At 41.7% G+C, this 23735-nt stretch overlaps 3 protein-coding genes across 6 annotated transcripts; 1 reads left to right on the forward strand and 2 right to left on the reverse strand.

Annotated features, from left to right (window-relative positions):
* Positions 1-1886: 1886 nt before the first annotated feature.
* LOC120452242 (adiponectin receptor protein) lies at positions 1887-6029 on the reverse strand. 3 transcript variants are annotated; one of them, XM_039636366.1, is made up of 7 exons: positions 5857-6027; positions 4896-5305; positions 3885-3983; positions 3319-3671; positions 2958-3259; positions 2815-2894; positions 1887-2757 (listed from the first exon to the last, which is right to left on the reverse strand). In XM_039636366.1, exons 2-7 carry the CDS (start codon positions 5259-5261, stop codon positions 2623-2625), a joined length of 1335 nt encoding a protein of 444 aa, XP_039492300.1. In that variant the 5' UTR covers positions 5262-5305; positions 5857-6027; the 3' UTR covers positions 1887-2622. The 3 variants fall into 3 exon arrangements, with proteins under 3 accessions (XP_039492300.1, XP_039492301.1, XP_039492302.1); XM_039636367.2 differs by lacking the exon at positions 3885-3983 and having other exon boundaries at positions 5857-6029; XM_039636368.2 differs by lacking the exons at positions 4896-5305; positions 5857-6027 and adding an exon at positions 4074-4257.
* A 2784-nt stretch (positions 6030-8813) lies between these two features.
* On the forward strand, positions 8814-14908 carry LOC120453098 (elongation of very long chain fatty acids protein 7). Of its 2 annotated transcripts, none has more exons than XM_039637631.2 (4): positions 8814-9017; positions 12956-13054; positions 13120-13310; positions 13743-14908. In XM_039637631.2, the coding sequence occupies exons 2-4, from the start codon at positions 12997-12999 to the stop codon at positions 14460-14462; spliced, it is 969 nt and encodes a 322-aa protein (XP_039493565.1). In that variant the 5' UTR covers positions 8814-9017; positions 12956-12996; the 3' UTR covers positions 14463-14908. The 2 variants fall into 2 exon arrangements, with proteins under 2 accessions (XP_039493565.1, XP_039493566.1); XM_039637632.2 differs by lacking the exon at positions 8814-9017 and adding an exon at positions 11789-12209.
* Positions 14909-17588: 2680 nt separating this feature from the next.
* Positions 17589-22473, reverse strand: LOC120453635 (elongation of very long chain fatty acids protein AAEL008004). The gene is made up of 4 exons (XM_039638427.1): positions 22419-22473; positions 19468-19648; positions 18841-19406; positions 17589-18492 (listed from the first exon to the last, which is right to left on the reverse strand). Exons 2-4 carry the CDS (start codon positions 19526-19528, stop codon positions 18226-18228), a joined length of 894 nt encoding a protein of 297 aa, XP_039494361.1. The 5' UTR covers positions 19529-19648; positions 22419-22473; the 3' UTR covers positions 17589-18225.
* Between the last annotated feature and the right edge of the window lie 1262 nt (positions 22474-23735).

The following is a 23735-nucleotide window of genomic DNA, read 5'->3' on the forward strand; positions in this document are numbered from 1 at the left end:
AGATACCATAATTTGCATGAAAATGATTGGATTCGGTATTTCTGCAAGAATAGGCCTGATCGTTAGGTGGCGATTCACAAAAAAAATTCTTCCTTCTCTTTGTTTTATTTTGCTCTTAATTTAGTAATTTTCGGTCGTTTTTGTCGTATTTATAGCTTTTTGTGGCAATTCTCATGCGCAATCGCCTGCGTACATTAAAACTCAATTAATGCGTAACACTTAGAGAACGCTGATGGTGGAAAAAACGCAACCAAATGCTGACGAGGTGAACTCAGGCTGATTGGAAATCAATGAACTAACGAACTGGACACACAGCGGATGCTGTGCGACAGCCTTGACCATAACACTTAAACGCCAAAAACCTTCAAAGACCAGTTGCCACTTGCTGGCTGTCAGTCTGCGTCTGCGTCTAGGTCTGCGCCTTTGAGTCTGAGTCTAAGTCTAGAGTCTCGCTCGCATGCTTATTGAAATTGACGCATGAAAGCAACTGCACAAGACCATTAATAAAGAGCTGAAAGCCAAAATCTGGGTGGCAATCTGAACTCTGCATTTTGTATCCGACATTGAACTGCACAAAGCACCGATACACCGATACACTGATATACGGATGCTGATGCATATCTCATAATGACGATGACAGCCAAGTGGCGATAGCTTCTCTTCCGGCTGGCCCACTGAGTGAAACTGGTTCCTAGGTCCCCTAGGTCGAATTGCCAAATTAGGCGTAATGAGCGTAATTAGAGTGCGGACATATGCCGTGCACTGGCCACTGAATATCGTATTTAATTGCAGGTGAAAGCCCAGTTACATTTTAAAGGTTTTGGTATATAAAAGAAAAGTTTGAAGATATCTTCAATTAGGTTGGCATTTGGAAGGTAGTAGAATAAATCAGGGCAAAACAGTGACTATTTATACTTAATATTTTCCTTATACAGCACAGCCATTTCCCCATCTGGCACCCATTTGAGTCCACTTGATTTGCATTTCCCATTCAGCGCATTGGTTTTTCTTTTTAAATTATTTTGACTTTAGGTTATATTTTTTGATTTAACGACGCACGGGGGCGAAGAGGAGTCAAAATGTTTGAAGTGTGAATCAATTTTATAGTGACAACTTGTAAAATTGGATGAGTAATATAGTATTGTATATAAAATTACTGTTAACTATTTTTCACTGTACTAATGGTACTATTTCTTTGATCAGTAAAATGCGTGAAAGTGACTTTAAAGCCATCAAACACAAGCCTCACTGTACCATTTAGCTATGCACATGCTTACGCCTCATTAAGACATTTTTAAAATATTTCTCTTTGACTTTGGTTATCTCACACTTTGCCCAACTTCCGAACTGATTTTCGCCTTATTTCGACCAAGTCATTTGATTGTTTCTTTTTTTTTCTGCTGAACTTGAATTTTTGTAGGTAAAATAAAACCACTGCAATCGCATTTAGTTGAAAGACACGTGCCGCCAAGTTGTCAAGTACAAAGTTCGATTTATTTGCACCGTGCAAAATAAAAGGTTTAACGATCTGCGGATTCGTTGATAGAAACTGGCACACAACGAAGACAATGACGACGCATAGAACACAAGGCAGCGGAGGAATCAGATCGAGATCCGAGATTCGAGATCTCGCAGACTAGACCACGGCTGCTCACTTCATCAAGGGGGTCAAAGTCAACTCAGCATTCGCCCAGTCATCAGCAGCCTGAACTCCACTAGTAACCACGATGCGGATTTCTAGTTCTCTGCAGCAATATTTATGGCTAGGCATTAGGGTGATGGCAACCGCCGAATTGCCAAATGGCAATCAGCAAACCTTAAAATACTTTTTGCGCCATGAAATAAAATATATGGCTTAATAAAGAAATCTGCACCAAAACGCTCTGTTAGAAGTCTCAGTTTTTTTTTTTATTGTTTTGTTTCGCTTTATGTTTTGTGATAGCTCTGCATTTATAATGTATATGGTGATATAATATCTTAGGCTCCTTGCGCTTTGTAACGCGTAATTTGTGGTGTGCAGTGTGTGTGTGTGTGTGGATGTAAAATCAGACCTCATTTAACGTTCGAAATGTATGTTCATAACGCCGTACAACCCTAACAACTCTAAGCGGTAAATACTAATGCCACAAAGGGATTAACTAATTGCATAACTTAAAGTAGAAATCGCTTGGCTGGCATTTTAGCTCCTTGAACTCTTTTAGCATTGGAACTTCTGAGCGCTGTGATGCGTTTTGCCAATTTCAGATGCAAGCAAATCTGCACTACTCGAAAGGCCAATTAACTTACGACAACATTAAGTAGACAAATTGGAATTTTATAAATAATTGTACATATATTAATTACTCTACTGCAGATTTCATTCGACAATCAACTGTTTTTTTTTGCTATTTTTTGTATATGTAAGATTTTGATGATAAATGCGCGTAATTGTGTGTAAAGTGTGTGTTTGAATTGCGTCTTGAATATGATTCCGTTGATTTTGTATAACAAGGTACAAATGCTCCCCAAACGCTAAACAGGTTGCATTGTAAAACTGCGCTAGTTCGCATTAATATATGTATTAATATGAATGGGATTGTATGTGCTTTTAAGATGATTGTTCCTTGGCATCCAGTTCAGCATCTAAAAGGTTATTGGTTCGATGGGAACAGTGCATTCGCTGTACATGACGCGGTACATGGCCATTTCAGAGATGCCGTGGTAGTGGACAAAGGCAGCCGCAATGACCAGTATGTGGAATATTTGATGTGATTGACCCTAAAAAGTAAAATACTGTCAGAAAGGTGCAAAGGTCAAAACCTTTAGGAAGCGTACCCAAATGTCGAACTTTCCGGGGAACCAGCGCTCGGGAACACGGAGGGCGTACAGCAACGCGCCAAGTATGTATAGGAGGCCTGCAAGGTTTATGTTGCCATTGTATTACCATTACTTTACAACGTATATTAAGGTGCACTTACCCATCAGAATCAGCCAACCCAGACTGGCGCGGCTCATCTGGCTGAACCAGCCCTCCATGATGCTGTAGTGAATAGCTGGAATCACACCGGACAGGCCAAAGCTCATAAACACGCCAGCGCGCAAGGGACGAAGTGACGGCTCCGAAAACTTGTCCCATAGCGAGACTACGATGGAGAGGATGCCCAGAATGCTCACAACGGATAGGTATATCACCTTTGGCTGGTAATGACAGTAGAAGCCATAGTACAGCCAAGGCACAAAGGAACCCATGATCAGCAGCGCAATTCCACAATAGTCAAGTCTGCAAGTAAGTAAAAACCATTAATATGATATCGATTCAATTAGTCTAGGAATACTTACTTAGAAAACAGTCTTCCCATCTCTACAGAATGACAGCTCAGTGTGTGAAAAGCGAATGAGAATCCTAGACATACGATGGCTCCGATGAAAAAGGCTCCAAAAACGATCTTCTCCTGTGTCTGGATCTCAACCGAGGGACGCGAGATGAAGTACAAGGCCACGCCGATGAAGGCGATGCAGCCAAGAAGATGTGTCCAGATGTTGCCAGTTTCCGTGTGCACGCGGAAAATCGATTTAAAGCACGCACGGAAAGAGGGCAGCGGTGGGCGATGGCCGCGGTGTAGGAAGTCGTTGTCCTGCAGCCACTTGGGTAGGTTTTTGTAGTGACACACTTTCCAGCTAGCCTCCCAGACCTGAGATCAAAACAAAAAAAACACATTATCAATTAGATACACCAATTGGATTGCTAACTATAAATCAACACACAAAAGAAATACAGTTGAAACACTTAAAACTATTTATTAAAATAAAAAGAGACAACAAAATACAAAAGCAACAGAATCACAAATCTTGAAGAGCGTCTTCCATTAAAAACATTCCTTACTTGGCTGAATCACATGGCTTACCTTGCGCACAAACTCCTCTGCCTGCTCGGCGGCATTGTGTGCCAATGCGCCCAAATCAATTTCATCGGAGAGAACTCCGGCCTTCAGCACTTCCGTCATCTGTGGAATACAATGATAAGACATTAAACAGTTCTCGAAACGCATATGAGAAGCAATGGCAAAGGAAAACTGCGAGCTAATGGGACTAACGGCTGGATTTTCAGCTTGCTCCTTGACTGTGTCCTGGATTCTGTGAGTTTCTTGACTGAGATCCGGCTCCAGATCCGGGTTCACACGCACTATAACCTCCGGCAGCGTCTGCATCTTGAGCGGCTAACAGAGATTCGAACGGAACTAGAACTAAATGTGCGAAGCAATAAGCGATCGTACTGTGAAGTCTCTGCCAGTCGCATACTCAATTTGTTTAGTCTTTGTTGGCGGAACAAGAAAGCACCGAATGCGTTCCGCGATAAGATAAGCTCGCCCGAAACTGTCTCCGGGCATTATCAGTACCGCATCGACGTAAATGTTTGTTTGTGTTCTAACATCTGTCGTATAAAGGGCTATACCGAAGCTTTTTGCGATCAATCTAAGCCTGACCTCTAAAGCCAATGAGCGAGCCAAAGTGCTGATTGTCGAGAGTATAAGGCTCAAAGTCAAGGAAATTTTACTTGACAGCTTTCGGCCAGACATTAAAGGCAAAGACAGATAAGGTATAGCTTAAAAGTGGCTGTGGAACATGCTTTAAATTGAGCAATAGTATTTACTGAGTCATAAAATGGGAGAAATGGCCACGATAAAGTTTTACCACAATGGTTATGGTACATTTGAATGTGGCAAATAGACATTGCCCAAGCAACATTTGTATTGATAAGACTTCCGACATTAAAATGAGGGAAAAGTGCGACTAAAAAGTGGCAGCCGATAACCACATGGTGATGGGTCAGCGATAAGAGCTACGCCACATGCTCTAACGATTGCATTTCGTACTTTTCCACCTGCTGGAAATGGAGGTTGGTAGCCCCGACTCACCTCCGCCTCAATAAGCTGTGTGTCCTCCGGGGTCGAGGGAAGTGGACAACCGGCGTCATCCTCCTCGCCCAACTCATCGTCGTACTCCAGGAGGTCCAGATCATTGGGGCTGAGCGAGTCCTCTGGTCCCCAGCCACGTCGCTTACGCAGAATCATCTGCACCTGCTCAAAGATGTCCTCGTCGGATCCTTCCCTACGCAAGGTGGCCGTGGTGGTGGTCACTGCCTCCCCGGTAGCATGTCCTTCGGCGTCCATGCCAAAAGTGGCACGGGCCTGGGTGGTTACCTCCACTTCGGCGGGGTGGCTTCCACCACTCACATCAGCCGCTGAGCAGGGTGGCTCCAGGAGATTGGTTGCCGAATCCATGGCCTTATGATTCCGGATTCCTTTTTGCACTCCACAAATAGTGTCTGTAAGAGAAATACGTACTGTTCAATACGATACATACGAATTTAGTCGTTCGAAGGCAATTGTCAAGCGTTTGTTCAACGTTTGTTAGTTCGACGCTAGCTCGTCTGGGAAATGTGATATTTATTTATTTGTTTATTGGTCTGCTACGATCGCTTGGCTATATAGTATGCAACGAACTTTGCTCCCCAGCGAATTGGTTACTTGTACGCAGTATTCAAGTTTGTATCTGGTGGCTTTGTGTGTTTGATCACTTAGGGAACTAGCTGCCAATTACTTGTTTACATAAGATGGGGTCCAAATGGGAGGGCGATCCTCAGTGGGTTAAGGTGCAGTTTCGTGAGGTTTCGTGGAAACCATTAAAGATAGCAGAGTACATGGAAAATTCAGCTAGAAGGCCACGTGTAAATGGAATGCTACCCACTGGCTTAACCCCCACCTGCACTCCACTTGCGCAGTACCCATTTTTTAATACGAAGTTATGGAAAGTGTCACAACACAAGCGAAGGGTTAATCACTCGATTTCACTGGCGATTCGTCACTACTCACTTACCACTTGAAAGGCGCGCAGTTAGCGTGGCTTCGACGGCAGGCCCAGAAGTCAACACTGGCGCAAAAAACAAGTTGCTGCACTTGCTTCAATTGTCTTCAATTGCAGTTTTTCATCTGTTTTTCCTTAATTTAATTTTTCTGTGTTTTTCCAGTGTGGCAGTCACACGCGAAAGGGAAAATCACTGGCAGGCATATGGCAACAAGGGAAATGCGGTCATACTGTGACGCACCAGCTGTTAACAGCTGTTATAGCTACTCCGACGTCACAGCTCTGTAAAACGATGTGGCAACGCTATGCAGAGCGCGCCAATATTTGAAAATGATAGCCACTGAATCGCATTGCTCCCGGTAAACAAGGTGCTTTCATTATGGGTCAACATTTTTAAGAGCTAACAACTTTTTATTGGCGATCAAAGGTGGTACTTATACTGACCAAATATTGGATATTTGCGCAAATACTTATCGTACACTGTTTTTTTTCATGAGAAATTACCGTGACGAATTTACAAGACGTCGATTATATGAATAGAAAATTTTCCCCTAGTTTGTAAACACTTCAGCAACAGAGAAATTGTTTTCAAAAATGTTAGGGCATCTCATTAAAAACCATCAACAATGAAGTCAACTTACGCCTGGTAGGTATGAATTAGCAGTTGTAGTTCCCCTATATTTAACCTACTTAAGTATGCATACATTTTCCATTATCCGAGTGCTTTTGCAAAGACACAAACAAAACAACTCAGTTAATAAATATATATTTGCGGATATTATGAGATAATAATAAGATCTAGTGGTTTTAAAATTCAAGCAATACAAAAATGTCCACTTATAAGCATTTTAAAAAAGAGCATTATTCTGCTATAAATATTCACAAATGTAGACAAATAACAATTCTAATAATAAAGAAACTTAATTGGAAAGACTAAATGGTATTTTGCTAGTGAGGAAATATCGCCAGCCATGCAGTCCCAATAAAGATTCACTTGTTTGGCAACCTCTTAATAGCGCAATTTAACTACGTTTTAATGGCGCCCTTTGAATATTTATTGCACATAAAAGCCAGTATGTTTAGTCAAGAGACATTTATCTTTGTTAAACCAATTCCATTTCAAATATGAGACCATAGAACTTGTTCTCCTCATGGGCAGCCCATTAACATCTTATAATGATATCTTATTGACCAATCCAGGCCAATATCATCCATCAGCTCTCTGCCATCAGCGTTCTGATCCGCTGCGTTAGAAACTCGGCCAAGGAGCAGATTTCGCACAGACCCCGACTAGCGGTATTAATCGACTAAATTAATATATTAAGTAGCGCTGAAGTTCAGGGTCCTAGTCACAAAAGAGAAGCGCCGATTATGCGAGCGGCTTGAATGACGAGTGTGCGATAACAAATGCAAAACGGCTTTTTGTTTTTGTCCGCCGTTGAAATGAATGTGCTTGAAATAGAAATGGAAATGCTGAAGACCCGGAAGAGTGGTGGTGACCAACACAGCTGCAGTGCATCGAGCTGGGCAAACATTTGAATATTTGACCGGGCACTTAGCACGTGTGTGGAGTACAGCCCATGGGTCACACATATCCCCTGGGAATCGGGAAAATTAGGTGAAGAGTGTAAGTGGGAAAGTGCGTGAAATTTACCCATTCATGACACTGATAATCGCTTCCCATTCGCATCGGCCTGGAAATGTGTTAACTGCGCCCGTAAACCCTATTTGCGTAGTTAAGTAAGTGCCAGTTATAGAGTTGGGGCGTGTCATCCCCCACATTGGCATACATACATATCTATGCATATATATACATACATATACATACATATATAACTATGCTGCCAATTGAGTGCGGCTCAATGACGTGACGGCGATAATAAATCAATTGTCTAGCGGTTTATTTAAAGCCAATTTTGTTGCTGGAAAAGGGCACACAGAAAGAAAAATCGCAAAATAACAAACAAATATTTTCTATACTTAACTAATCGATTTTTAAAAGGTACTTGTGGGACTTTTTTAGTACCGAAAGATTTCAGTTCATTTTTGAAACATTTCATAATAGAGACTTTTACCTAGAAATATCACAGTATCAAAACAAAATAACGAGAATGACGCAAAATCCAATTAACCTGAGTTATCACTGAAAGGTCAAAACAAATAATAAAGATACAAACTCCATTGTGCTGTCTAAAAATCGCGACACATAATACGTGTATAATGTGCATATATAATTTTTGTATAAATTCCAAACACTTTCAGTGGCACAAAAATCATCTCTCCAGCTGTATAGTAAGAATTTATGGTATGGAATTTATGGTGTCTTAAAGTATGTTCTATGTAGGTTCATTAAGTTTTAACCAAATACGGACAGAGAACCTATTGCAAATTGTTAATTTGCAACTAGAGTTATTGGAGTTATTTCCAAATAAGTTTTGTTTTCACTGTGTACTTTTTCGCTTCCCTCTTGGCTTTCGTTTTCTTTTTGCCGCTCTTTTTGCGATAGGATCTGCATGTTTTTTTGGCCAACCGGGAAAGGGTTAATAAACTTGTTCAAAATAAACCAAGAAAAAGCATGGCTTATCTGCTGCCGCCAGCAGTTTTGCTTTCTTTTCTCGCCACAGACACATTCGTTTTAATGGCTTCAAACTTGACCTTAGCACCAGAAAGCACCAAAAATCAGTCAAGAAACGAACACTAAATGTTTCTAAAGCAAAGTTAAAAAAAAAAAAAACTAAAGGCAAAACCGTCGCGCAACTTAAATTGGCCATTAACGCGGCTTCGACTTGCATCGTATCGAACCTGGACGAGTGACGCAAAAATCAACTGAAAAAAAGGTTAAGTATACGCCGTGCGGCCCGAGCGTCGACTGCGCTGCCAGCGTCGCCAGCGACGGCGACGTCAAATGTTGGCCGGCCTGCGAAGCGCGTTCATTTTGTTTATTTATACAGCCGAGCGGGTAGAACTCCATATTAGTGTCTTCTTGGCGTTTGGCGCAGTCGAATCCGAGTCCCCGAGTTCGAATCCGAATCCGAGTTTCGAGTCCGTAAGCTGAAACTGAATCTTCAGGCTACGGTCGCAGTGCGATAGTGTGTGTGTGTGCGCGCGCCAGTGCGTGTGTGTGTTAGCCAAGTTAGCAGGGAGTCGAGTCGAGTCAGCCAAAAAACCAACAGGTACGGAAGTGAAATGAATTCAATATTTTTTGGGGCAACCTGAAGGCGTGAAAGTGTTGCATAAATTAGAGAGCAGAGTTCTTGGGCGCCACAAAAAAAAAAATAAAATTGAGTTCTCAATTGGCAGTGGCTGGTTTAAGCCTGGCTAACTCTGCTGCCAGCGCCATTGGTCCGTCTGAGATTTCTCGTCGACCTTAACCCAATGCATCGTACATAGATTAAATGCTGAAAACTCGCTTGAGGAGCTGCAATTTTGCCAGTCAGCCAAGGCCAAGACTCTGGCTGCAGCATTGAGGCGGCCAAATCTAAACGATTTGAACTTGTAATCGATTGCGATTCAATTTGCAGCTGCATTTGCACCAGCACCACTGGCCTTCAATATCCGCCAACAAATGGCCGCCTGCAACTACGTAACACTCCCCCTCGCGAAGATGACCACATTTCATGGTTAGGCAAACAGATTGGAAGTCGCGCGGTTCCCACGAAGAGACCACGGCCCATATCCGTTACAGTTTCTAACGACAACACAGAGACAGACAGAGGGTTTCGTTTGGGCCAGGAAAAAATCCAATTAACGCCGCAAATATTTACAGAGTAATTAAAGGTTGTCAGTCGGCCCAAAAAGTCACCAGCAACAAACGCTGACTTAAGACATGCATACAGGGAAAAAGCTTTATAAGCCATTCTTTTGGGTTTCAAAAACTAAAATATTTCAGTTATTGAATAGAACAAGTTGTCTACAAACATCTTAGTAATATTAACTAAACAGAGTTATTAGATTTCCTTTTACAGATAGTTTGTTTATATTTAAACGGTTTGTTTGAACTTCAGTATAGGCTCTAAACTTTCCCACATTTCAATTATTTCTGAACACCATAAGTGAGCTTAAAGTACCACTAGCTGAGGAATTAACAAAAACACATATTACAATATTTTTTAACCGTGTGGGTTATAGTTATGGATGTACATATCTATGTGGCGTTTCTGCGGTTTGCCAACTGCTGGCTGACTCGGCGCGTTTTTGTGCCTCCTCTGTAAATGCCTCGGCTGGCAAAAAAAAATTAATTTACAGCGCTAAGCAAGCATGAAACCATAAAACATGTGCACTTGACACAGGCAAAACTAAATGATTAACCTGTTGCACTCTGGAGCCACGTCGGGAAAACAATGTGGAAAACAATTTAAACAATTTTCAGGTTGCTCGACCCGGCATCATATGTACCCTCTACTCAGAACTCATGCCTTTATGGTCTCATTCGATTGCATCGCAACACCTTCCAGTTTTCCAAACTTCAATGGGCTAATGTATTCGGGAATTTCACATGGCTAATTGTTGTCATTTGGCGAACACTCAAGTGCGTGTGAAAATCGTGCTGTGTGTAATCTATAGAAAAACATCCGCCCCGTTGGACTGCAATTTACACACCATATATGTACATATGAGGGTATATTATTTTTGGGAGTTCTGAAAAAGAAAATAAACTCAGTGTAATAAAATAATTTCAATTTGCTGAGTTATATATGTTTAAAGTACAAATAGTTCGTTTATGTTGCCTCAAAAAAGCAAAACTACTTTATTATCATAAACTGCAGATACATAAGATTCTCCAAACAAATCATATTTGTTTCTTGTGTAGCCACGTGGCGACGTAACACGCAAAATACCAGTGCTTCTAGGCGCAGACTTGCAAAAAACAGACATGCAAAACTTGCAGATTTCGACTGGTGGCACACTAACAACGTTTAAATCGCAGCAGCAGATACAGATACAGATACAGATAGAGATACAAATTCAGAAAGACTCATGCGCAGATGAAAGACTAATGCCCCATCGGCCTTCATTAGATTTCGAATTAGTGGCAAATTAAGTTGTTTTTACCCGAACCTTTTATTTTTAGAGGCAAATTCGTAAAAATTAACGCTTTATTCGGTGCTTTTCCGCACCGAAACAGACGCATACGAGTATGCGGCGCTTTTGGATATTTAGATACTTTTCGCATTAGTCACAACATTTGAAATTATGGCAAAGCCGTGTTCGAGTGCTGGGTAAACCCAGTTCGCAGTTCCCAGTTCCGAGTGCCAAGTATCCAAGTATCGAGTGTTCTGATACTGCTGACAAGGCAGCAGCTCTTAAAGGGTACAGAAATTGGCAAAAGCGAAAATCAATTATGCATACAATACACATAATTTTAATGCGTGCGCGGCAGAATGTGGTTGCTGGCCGCTTCTGCTTCTGCTTTTGCTTTTGCGTTTATTTTTAATTTATTTAAGGCGGAAGACCTGCTCACAGAATCAGTGCTCCACAGCCGTAGTAGATACTGAAGTGTATATAGATGTGGCCTTTGGGTATCCGAAAGTGTGGCACCAGAAGGTGCTGGGGTTTCCCAAAAAAGGGGACTGCCATCCAAAGGGGGCGTTGCAAAAGGGGGATCAACGTCAGCAGCTGCGACGAAGGCAGCCAGCGGAACACTCGCCTGACTTTCAATTGGCGTCACATTTTTGGTCGACTATGATCATGATCATGATAATGATGATGATGATGATGTAGTTGATGCAGTTGATGCGGCAGCCAGCTCACTTTTCCTGTCTCCAGTGTCAGTCTATATGGATGCCAAGTGTCTTGCATACGAATGGGTCTGGGAATGGCTGCGCCGTGCTATAGTATACCTATATTGCTATATATCTATATGGTTAAGGGAAGGCGATGTCGATGTCGATGTCGATGGCGAACGGCTTAACCCTGACAGAGACCTAGTCTCAGTCGCCGTCGATCAGCGGTAGTCAAAACATATCAATCATACGCCGAGTGTGTCCAATTAGCGACTGTGGCAGGTGTTTGCTCTGTTCTTCGGCCAGGCTCTCCAAATCAAATTACACGCCATGTGATCCATGAAGAGTGCTGCTGCTGTTGCTGCTACTGTTGCAATCAGAAGGGAACAAAACTCCAGTCATGCGAGAATCATTATAGAGCAGGCCGTGGCTTTTAACTTCAAAGTACCAGCATATAAATTCGTTCGATTGACAACTAGTTTTTATACCGATCCGATTTGCGACATTCCCAACTGCACATCTTTTTTAGCATCGCAGCTAATTGGACAAACCGATCTATATACAAATATCTTAGTATATATACACTCGTATATAGATATTCGAGAATCTTCTGCAGAACGAGTTCCGGTTCGAGTTGGCTAGGTCAGTGGTTAATGAGGAGAACACCTCGAAAAGTTACATAAGAAACGAGTTCTGGCTGCCGTGTAATTGAATACATTTGATGGGTCATTTTCAATCGAAACTCTTTTCCGTGTGCAATTTAAATAACAATGTGAAGCAAGAACACGATGCCCAATGGCTAGAACATAAAGTCCGAGTCCGATTTTATCTGAACAGAAAAACAGAAAACGAAGAATCGCAGATGTTCAGGGAGATGCCAAGATGAATGCCAAGAGTTAGTCTTTAACTTTAGTGCCAAGGCGAGAAATTCAAATGAAGCCTTGAGTCCGGATTTTTTCAGGTTTCCAAGCCATTGACTCGCGCTCTTGTCTTCAGCCAAGAATCTTAGTTCTTCAAGGCATTTACGTTTGCTTACTAAATCCAGAGATTGATATATCTATATATACAATATCGAAGAGCTGCACCAACTTTATCTCGTTCCGCCGACTTGCTGTCGTCATTCATCATTCGATTGGGGATAACTCAATAAGCGATTTCTTCGCGCCTTTCATTAATAAATCTTTGGCGTGCCTCGCCAGAAATTCCAATGCAAATCACGATCCTCGGCGAGCCGAGCAGAAATAAACGTGCTGAGCCTCTCCAAGCGATCGCGATTTAGAATACTTATTTTCATTCAATATTTCGGCAACGCGGCGTGCGGACGTCGGGCTCTGAATTCTCGATTTTTGGCCGCAAATTTCTAAAGCTTGTAAGCCTCTTTCTTACAGTTGCCAGTTGCTAGTTGCAGAAACAGAAACAGAAAGCCAACATGACGAACTACATGAAGATTGTCGAGGAGCGCATCTCTGGCCTCTCAAAAGGAGTGGGTAAGTTGAATCGCACTCGGAACACTCATGTATTAGATGAAACTAATGATGCTTATATTATTCAGATGAGACGGTGGACAGCTGGTTCCTGATGAGCTCCCCAGCGCCCGTGGTGGCCGTCGTCCTGGTCTACTTGGCATTCGTGCTGAAGATCGGACCCGAGTACATGAAGAACCGCAAGCCCATGGACCTCAAGCGCATCATGGTGTTCTATAATGCCTTCCAGGTCTTGTACTCCATTTGGATGTGCCGCACGGTGAGTCCATGAAATTGATGTATTATTCATTTTTAATAAGAAAAGCAGCATAGTGCTTGTCGAACATACAAAATAGCGGGCTGCGTTGTTTTTGCATTAAAAATGTTAAACTAAACCGATTTTATGCATTGTGTGTGCAGAGAATTCGTTAAACATTTTATTTGTGATTTTTTTTTCTTTTTTTTGACATTTGTTGAACTATAAAATTGCGGAGTGTCGTTGCGCCTTAATGAATGATTCAATGAATGAATAAACTGCTCAAACTGAAATCACTGCCACGCGAACAAGATATTTAAATTAAAAAGTAACGTAAAACAGTTAAACTACGTTTATATTTATTATTGCTTATTGCTAAAACAGTTAAGCTACGTTTATATTTATTATTGCTTATCTATGTAGATATGAGAATTAATTTTCCTTTATTTTTCGCAGTCCATCCAAGAGAGCAATGTGATGGCCTCGATCTTCTCGAAGAAGTGCGAGATCAACCGCACCAGGGAGCAGAATCTGACCCTCTACTCGGGCGCCTGGTTCTACTTCTTCTCGAAGATCATCGATCTGCTGGACACGACGTTCTTTGTGCTGCGCAAGAAGGACAACCAGGTGTCGTTCCTCCACGTGTACCATCACACCATCACGGTGCTCTTCTCCTGGGGCTACCTGAAGTACGCACCTGGTGAGCAGGGCGTGATCATTGGCATCCTGAACTCGGGCGTGCACATCATCATGTACTTCTACTACATGGTGGCCGCCATGGGACCCCAGTACCAGAAGTACCTCTGGTGGAAGAAGTACATGACCAGCATCCAGCTGATCCAGTTCGTCCTCATCCTGGGCTACATGCTGACCGTGGGCGCCAAGGGCTGCAACATGCCCAAGACACTGACCTTCTTCTTCGTGGGCAACACGATCATCTTCCTCTACCTGTTTGGCAACTTCTATCGCAAGACCTACAAGAAGGCCAAGTCCGTGGACGGAGGCAGTCGCACCACCGGCAGCAGTTTGGCCCAATCCGCACTGCGTGCAGCCGGAGGAATGGGCTGCATGCCGCAGACCATGAATGCCGGAAAGCATCTGCTCCAGAATGGCCAGGCCGGAAAGTCATACCTCGATCTGAACAACAACAGCGTGAAGCCGATGAAGCTGGAATGATTGGCGATGCCGCCTGGCGTCGATGGGTTTCAGTTAGCAATTACGTTTTTTAGAGCGGGGCTTAGTTTGTAATTTGTATCTTTATCTTTACCTTTACCATTACCATTACCATTACCATTACCTTTTACCTTTACCAACTATCAGTAGTCTGTAGTCTGCGGAGAATAACTTGTATAATGTTTATATGCCGGGCAGGCGGATAGATGACGATGACGATGATGATGATGATGATTCAAACCCAAAAAGTAGTAGGAAGTAGGACCCTAAGTGCGTGAATGTGGCCATGTTTGTGTGACTGAGAGTACGTGTTAATGTTTTTCTAGCTGAGCGTGTGTGTGTGAGCAAGTGTGATAGAGCTTATTAATGAAATGCAGCCGTAAATCGTTTCGCAAAACAAGAAAAATTCAATAAAACTTTGATTTTTGTATATTAAATAAAACCAAAAAGTCTGTGTGTGTCTGTTCTTTGCCGGCGAAATTCGGGTTCAGGTTTTGGGCTTCGTGGGGTTTTTGGACTTTTATTTCTAAGCGGGACTCTTGGGTTAGGTAACCACCAAACCGGATCCCATTGGATCCTATTATTTATGACAACACCATGGCCACGCGCACCATCCACACGCAAAAAAAAATTATGCAGATCTGCAAGGCATCTGCTATTCTTCGGCCATCAAACGTGATTAATATCTGTCGAATCACACAAGATATACTATTAAATTTTTGTCAACTGTCTGATCTGAGAACAGATTACGTTATATAAATCTCCAAAGCACATAAACGCTTCTCATAATTAAAGCTTAGTCTTCACATTTTAATTTTCAAGTCTTTTTAACTTGTCACCAAGTGAGCTGAGTATATTTTTATGAGTGTAGAACTGGGTACGCGTGCTGCGATGATTATGCAACATTGTGTCCAGTTGTGCCGTCCAGTTTGTTGGCCAGGCTTAGACACCCTGGCGACAAGTGGAGAATGTCTTTGCCAAATTAGAATTTCTAATCAATTTTTTCTGCCCTCGCCTTGACTCACACACATGTCCAGCATCACATGAAGCACCTTTATTTATGCAGATTTCGCGTATGAAACTCTTGTTGCTTCTACACATTGGAGTCAAAGTTCAAGGGCCTGGAGAAGAGTGTTGATATGTATCTATTTGGTAGGCGTGTTTTCTTAAATGAGCCTCGTTTTTGCGAAATTTGCATAGGTCAAACTCCGTTGGCTTCAAAACAGAAACGGCCCAAAAGTATGCCGTGTATTGCGATTATGGAAATTTTTCCGGTTTAATGGTAAAATATAAATAACGCCGGAGATCTTCTACAGCGTTCATCGTAAGACTGATAGAATCTATGCTGATCAGACCATAAAACTGGATCATAAAGTATTGGCATAAGCTTAGCTCCGGTTGGGCTCAGAGCTGCGCTTTGTTTTCACATGTTTGTGGTCAAGATCAAGGTCAAGTGTCCAAACCGGCTTTATTGAATACTGTATCCGCACATCGGATGGCCGCAACCCCACTCGAAGATGCGTTTTCACTTCCGCTTCAGTTCCGTTCTGTTCCGTTTTCTGTTTTCTGTTTTGACTGATTGATCAATAAAAGGCTGTGGAATTTATCAATACCTTATCTCCGCCGCCGTCGCCGCTGTTCAAGGTGCCTGCGAAATGAGCTCTAATAAGTGGCTAAGTGGTCATCGTCTTTCCAGAGTCTCGTAAAAATTCATGAACCGATCGTGTCCATCTCAGCGTCTCAGCATCATAGCATCACCCCATAGACCTGTTGTACCAGCCACGCCCATTCACATTCAAATCATCTTGGCTTCCGCTGCAGAATAGGTTCTTGGCTATAAATCAGCTGGTGATTCGATTTAAGTTGGCTCCTTGAGCAAAGGTTTCCGCGAGTGATTTATCGAAGGCTTACTGAGATCATGAATGGCTAGACTCGGATGCCAATGGGTGTGACTGCTCTTTGGGAGATACCCCAATGTTGTCCAAAAGACAACTACCATTTAAGTGGCTTGAATCTATAAATAAAAGTTGAATGAACACTAGTGATTACAGGAAATGGCTGCATATGCAATGCTTTCAAGACAACTTTGTTAATTTATTTATAATTTAAATTAAATGAAATGCAGTTAAAAATAAAACAAAGCTTCGATTTAAGCAATGAAAATACATTAGTTGCATATTAAATAATGTATTGCAAACATTTGAACTACTGCAAAACTTTGCCAAATTTTTGTTGTTTCGAAAACCGAAAAAGTAGGGATAGACATATGTAGTTGGCTATGTTTATTAGCAGCACGAAACAAGAACTTTATTTTAGCTGTGCGGCCATTTTTGACCAAGTTATGGCGAAAACGCCGATTGAAAATATCAGATTTTTTACAATTTTTTTTTTCGATTTTTTTATTAAAAATAATGCGTTTTTTTTCGATAGCAGTAAAAATAGTTGTCCAAAAGTGGAATGCCATGCATCGTTGAATTCGTAACAAAATTCCCTATCGATCCATGTACATACATTGAAATCCTAATTTTTTGCCATTTTTCGCAAATTTTGATGATGGTACCCCTTATCGAAAATGCTAAAATTTGTCAAATTTTTTTTTTTCGAAAACCGAAAAAGTCGGGATAGACATATTTAGCTATGTTTATTACAAGCACAAAACAGTCTTTATTTTAGCTGTACGGCAATTTTTGGCCAAGCTATGGCGAAAACGCCAAATAAAAATATCCGTTTTTTTACAAAAATTTTTTTTTTCGATTTTTGATCAAAAATAATCCGTGTTTTTTCGATAGCAGTAAAAGTAGTTGTCCAAAAGTGGAATGCCATACCTCGTTGAATTCGTAACAAAATTTCCTATCCACCTGTGCTCAAAAAAGAAAAATGTAATTTTTGCCACTTTTCGCAAATTTGACGATGCCAAAATTTGTCAAATTATTGATTTTGAAAATCGAAAAAGTCGGGATAGGCATAGTTAGTTATGTTTATTAGCAGCACAAAACAGTCTTTATTTTAGCTGTGCGGCCATTTTTGGTACCTACCACTTCTGCCCATTTCCCATTCATAAGAAAAAGAATAGCACTCATTGTGTTTTACGATATTTTTGTAGAAAAAATTCTAGATTTATTTGTAAATTGTGTTTGTATTTATGGTTTCGTTATTAGCTAGTTTTTCACTTGTTTAATGCCTACTTTACATACCACACGTATATAAAATCTAAAGAAAACACATTCGCATGCGTACCTACACTTATTTACACAACTAACGCTTCTTCTGCCTGTTTACTTAACTTAACTTCAGTTTCAGTTTTAGTTTCAGTTTTCAGTTGGCCGAAAGACATACGACTTCTTTCATTTGGGTTCGCCAGAAACGATGGCGAACTTCAAACGCAGCGAGCGATGATGACGATGGCGGCAAAAAGCAATTTCAACTGTTTGAACATTTACATTTAAGTTTACATTTACATTTACTTAATATGTGTATCTGTGTCTCGAAAACCTCATTTGCTCAAATATCTATTCGTCTCGTTTCTGATTTTCTTATTTTTGTTCATTTTTGCTCATTTTTTTGCGTGCTTTACGTCTTTTTGGCGGCGGATTACTTAAGAAATTAGTCAACAAGGTTGCACATAGAACATGGGTGGCTCTCAGTGGGTTTTTTCTGCCCGCTCTTTTTCCTTTTTTTTGTACGAGTATTGAAGGGGTGTGTGTGTGTTGTGGGTGCTGGTGTGTGGGTGGGTGGCGGTGGCGGTGGGTGTTGGTGCTCCTGCCTCTTACAAGGCCTTCTGCTTCTGCTTTTGCCGCTGCAGCTCAATGGCCTTGTTCAGGTCCTTGGCACATCCATCGTTGTTGTTGTCCGCCATCAGAGCCTTCTCCTTGGCGGCCGCCTGCTTCTTCTTGTAGGACTTCTGGTAGAAGTCGTTGAACAGGAAGTAGAAGAACACCGCGTTGGGCAGCGTGAAGCACACCGACCACCTGGGATACCCGCAGTCCGTGTACAGCAGCTGGGTCTGGTGGATGAAGGCGCAGCAGAACTGGATCTGCAAGGAAAATGGTCACGAAATCTCTTAGAGCTGTCTATAAAGAAGCATGAAGGTGTATCTATAACTGAGTGTGCCTATCTGTTAGTTATACTTTATTAGATATTAAGCTATCTCACTTATCACAGCTTTAAGAATAAAAAGGTAGAAATCTCAAATCTCACAACAAAATGAAACTATTTATCACTTCTAAGTGCAGCTCTAAAATAAACAAAAATACATTTAAATATTTGCTGCTTTCCTATGCAGTTCGGAGATTGAGTCATTAGCAATAAACCTTTTCTAACCCCTAACAATTTAAATTGAAATACCATGCACATCTACGGATGGCATATAAAGCGCTCTTACCATCTGCAGGTTGGTGATGTACTTCTTCCACCACAGGTACTTCTGCATCTGGGGTCCGAAGGCGGAGAGGAAGTAGTAGGAGTACATGATGATGTGCACGAAGGAGTTAATCCAGCCAATGAAGGTGCCATGTCCGCCGGGATAGTACTTGCTGGTGCCCCAACTGATCATGGGCATCACCGTGTGATGGTAGACGTGCAGGAAGGTCACCTGGCGGTCGTTCTTGCGCAGCACAAAGAAGATGGTGTCCAGCAGCTCGGTGATCTTGGCCAGATAGTACACATAGACGACGCGGGCCTCACGATAGGCCTTGGGGGTGCGGGACCAGTCCACTGGCTGGCATCGCCAGCTGTAGTACTGCCAGATGACGACGCCCTCGTAGACCATCCATACGCTGAGGGCCACCTGGAAGAAGTTGTAGACGAGCAGGGTGCGTTCCAGCTTGAAGGGCTTGCGATCCTTCATGAACTTGGGTCCCCAGGACAGCACGAAGAAGAGGTAGAAGGCCAGGATGCCCAGCAGGGGCAGTGGCGACTTGATCAGGAACCAGTCATTGGTGCGGGGATCTGCGTGGGTATTCAATCAGCATATGCGACAAAGGTAGTTCCCTCCCAGTCCAAAACTTACCTGCCAGATCGGTGAACAGAAAGTTCCAATAGTCCACCTGCGTTGCGTTGACGGCTGCCATTTTGAAGTGCTCCTCGTTGGACTCTTGTTCCCACAAATACGATTATATAGCGCCGATCGTTTCGATGTGAAATTCAAAAATCTGCTTAGCCTGCGTCGCAACGAACGAGTTTTGCGAAATCTAAACGAAATGGGGAAGATCGGAAGGGAGTCTGGATGAGCTAAAGATCTTTTCGAGTTTTTGTAGTTAAGTTATGTTAATGCGATTCTCGAGCAACTAATGCCAAAGCTATAGACTCGGCTTCAGTTTCAGCTTCAGCTTCAGTTTCAGCTTTTGACATTGCTGTTGCCGTTGCCGTTGCCATTGCTGTTGCCGAGCTCAGAGATCTAAATAAAATTAAAATAATAATCAAACAAAGGCGAAGGAGAATAGCAAATAGCAAATAGCAAATGTGTGACGGTGACGGTGAAATGCCGTGAAATTATCATGTAACAGTAACAGTAAATTATATTCATTATTATGAATTAAACAACCGCAGCGCACAACAGCCCGCAACAAATTGGTGGCCACCTCAAAACTTCAACTCCATATGGAGCCCATGGTTGCCTCACGACCCAACACCCAACACCCAACAACCAAGTAAATTGGGCAGTGCCTCAGTGACTTGGTGCCTCACGTGTGGAACGCATAAAACCCACTCGCACACCCAGCTAAATTATGTTTGTGTTGTGTGCAGATTGTTTGGATTTGAGATGGGGCTTGCCACTCTTACGGATCTCGGGGATCTTCTACAGAAGTCGTTTGCTTCGAAGTGGGACAGAGTGAAGTACTATCGTACACCCAGTGATTAATCATCGCCCAGAACTTGGGCATTAGAAAACCATCAAGTTATCAAGCACCTATGCTAAATTCCAAGCATCACGTTCGTTGACTTGACTTCAAGTCGACTCACACTTGAACTTGGCTAAGGCCGATTAAGACCACAAAATAATCGAATAGCATTATGATTTCTTTCGTCGTTTTCGAGGCTATTCTGATCGGCTTCTTGGTCTGCGAAGTGAGGAACAAATTGAAATAAAAAACGACTGAAACGGCGATATCGAGATACATTTTGAAGGGCAAGTTGGCCAACACTTCCAGTTGGCTATCCAGCCATCAACAGGTTTGGCTTCAGCTTTCCGGTCATTTCCTGCACTTCAGGTGTTATAAACTCCGTTTGAATATTACCTGCAACAGTTAGCGCAGAATGGGGCCAGAAAATTTTGAGGTGGGGTGTTGCGACAAATAGCAGTCATAAGCCAAAAGGTGCTAAACACTTTTGTTGGCCGCAGAAATACTGGCCAAATGCTAGCCAAGAAAATCCAGTTTATCAATTTTCAGTCGGAGCCACGACCTTGTCATGCGTTTCTTGTTTTTTTTTATACCCGTTACTCGTAGAGTAAAAGGGTATACTAGATTCGTTGAAAAGTATGTAACAGGCAGAAGGAAGCGTTTCCGACTATATAAAGTATATATATTCTTGATCAGGATCAATAGCCGAGTCGATCTGGCCATGTCCGTCTGTCCGTCCGTCTGTCCGTCCGTCTGTCCGTCTGTCCGTCTGTCCGTCCGTATGAACGTCGAGATCTCAGGAACTACAAAAGCGAGAAAGTTGAGATTAAGCATACAGACTCCAGGGACATAGAAGCAGCGCAAGTTTGTCGATTCATATTGCCACGCCCACTCTAACGCCCACAAACCGCCCAAAACTGCCACGCCCACACTTTTGAAAAATGTTTTGAAATTTTTTCATTTTTGTATTAGTCTTGTAATTTTCTATCGATTTACCAAACAACTTTTTGCCACGCCCACTCTAACGCCCTCAAACCGCCCAAAGCTGCTACGCCCACACTTTTGAAAAATGTTTTCATATTTTGTCATTTTTATATTGGTCTTGTAAATTTCTATCGATTTGCCAAAAAACTTTCTGCCACGCCCACTATAACGCCTACAAACCGCCAAAAACTGCGTTTAAGACTCTCCTTCTCCCTTCCACTAGCTGAGTAACGGGTATCAGATAGTCGGGGAACTCGACTATAGCGTTCTCTCTTGTTTTTTTTTTCATTTTTTTTTGGTGGTCTGGAATGGGTGGGAATTATGATCTAAGCCATATGATGTCGCATCATTTGGACGCCGTCGTGTCTGGCTGATCATCGCCAGCAAATTTGTAGGCATTTCCACTTGGTTAGTCATTTGGTAAATGTCCGAAGATCTGGAAAACCTTGGAAGCGCCTAGAGCGAGCAAATAGAAAATTGTGTCACCTATTGCCTAATATGGTCGAAGGTGGTTTTCTTTTGCCAAAATCGAATATGTGTCGCACAGGTTTAATGAGCTTGAGATCTCTGCACTCCTTATATGGCACTGGTTCTATGCTAAATGGTTCGACGCTCTGAGCCAGACTTTTATATTAGGCATTCAAGTGAAAGATACAAAATATGAAATATCTCTATCCATCTATCATCTAAGCAAAATTAGGGTGCATCTCAATGAACTAGAATTCTTTCTCCTCTTTTTTCAGCCTTTGAAGTTTTGTGTTTCTTGTTGATGTTTTAGGATATAAACCTTAACTATTGAAATGCCTAAATTTGAAAATCATATCCTGTTCAGCTGTTCTGACGATTGTTCTCTCCTCCAACGATCTGATCTGATTGATCACTCAGATATATAACTACACACACACTGGCACACACAGATGAAGCGGTTTGTTGTTGGGCACCTGTTGCAATCTCTTCGATTGCCGTGCACTTAATTTTGAGCGACGACAACTTAATGTTAACACCGTGACAACTGTTTTTTAGTCTTGTTCCATCTTTAGTCTTGCTCAAATGAGGCTGATATGAGGCACTATGTGGCGTGGTATAGTATACTTTAGTATGGTACTATATATTATAGTGTTTACTGTGGAGAGACCTTTGCTGGCATCCGCTACCCACGAGACTTGTACGCGCACTGAACTGCTCCGCCGAGTTGTACGGCGCTATGTATACAAATTTTGACTAAAGGTTCGATTTGGCACTGCTGTTTCTTCGTCTCTGCCTTCCGATTTGTTTTTGTATCTCTATCTATATCTCTATCTGTTTTTGTATATGTATCTTTATCTGTATCTGTATTCAGTTCATCTTCAGTTTGGGGTTTAGATTCAGCTTTAGTTTTTGTTTAGCCGAACTTTTGTCTCGGCTATTTGGCATCTTGCTCATCCTCATCTTTGACTTTAGCTATAGCTTTAAGGTGTTCTTTTGTGCCTCGTGGATCCCATGCGCTATATGCTATATGGTATATGCTATTTGGTATATGCTATATGCTATAGCTATATGCGCAAATGTATCGAACGATTGTATGGTCTCGTTTTTCTATGATAATTGCGATGACAATGTTGGTGTTGTGTGCGTGTTGCCGGCTTTTTGTTGCTGTTGTTGGCCAAATTCGCTTGGCTTTTAATTCGTTTTTTTATTTGGCTCTGCAGCCTTTTGTACAATTAAAAGAATCATAAAATATTCTTCAATAGTTGTCATTTTTGATCGATTTGGTCAAAGCGATTGCGGTGGAACTTAGAGAATCGCGAATTTATGGCTTTGCGTGTGCTTGCAGAAAATTTGAATAGCAGTACATAATAAACAGAAAATTCATTGGAACATTTGCATAATAAAATGTTTTTAAATATATTTTAGTACTGTTTTACACCCGAGTGGAGATCTCTGAATATGAGAGAAAAATAGCATTCTATCAAGTGAGAATATATTCTTTATATACGTACACGTACCCTAATGATACTTTCATTTTCTCTCAATTAATAGCTTCTTAAATACTATTCAGTCATTATTGAGTATTCGCTCAGTTATTTATCAATTCCCTTGGGCTGTTTCTTCATTAGCCAGAATATGAAAACAAACCCTAGAAATAGTCGCAAATCGCCTCAGAATGAAATGTTCATTCTATTTTGTTTTCAGTTTCTGGTAATTCTCCCGTTGTTATATCTTCAACCAAATTCGCTTTCGGAACCTTGACCCAGTTGAAATACTTATTCACGCTTTATCACCATTATGAACTTTAGAACCTAACCCAACTGAACTGAACTGAAATTGCGTAGGTGGTTTATAATTTCGTTGACCTTTTTCTTTGGCGAATCAGCGAAATTCCATAGACAAGCAAGTTTTTCAAGCAATTTGAGAACTGTTTACAACAAGCGTAAAACATTGCTACTATCGGCGATAAATGGGCTGATTTACA

This window comes from Drosophila santomea, chromosome 3R (genome assembly GCF_016746245.2).
Source record: "Drosophila santomea strain STO CAGO 1482 chromosome 3R, Prin_Dsan_1.1, whole genome shotgun sequence".
Taxonomy (NCBI): Eukaryota; Metazoa; Arthropoda; class Insecta; order Diptera; family Drosophilidae; genus Drosophila; species Drosophila santomea.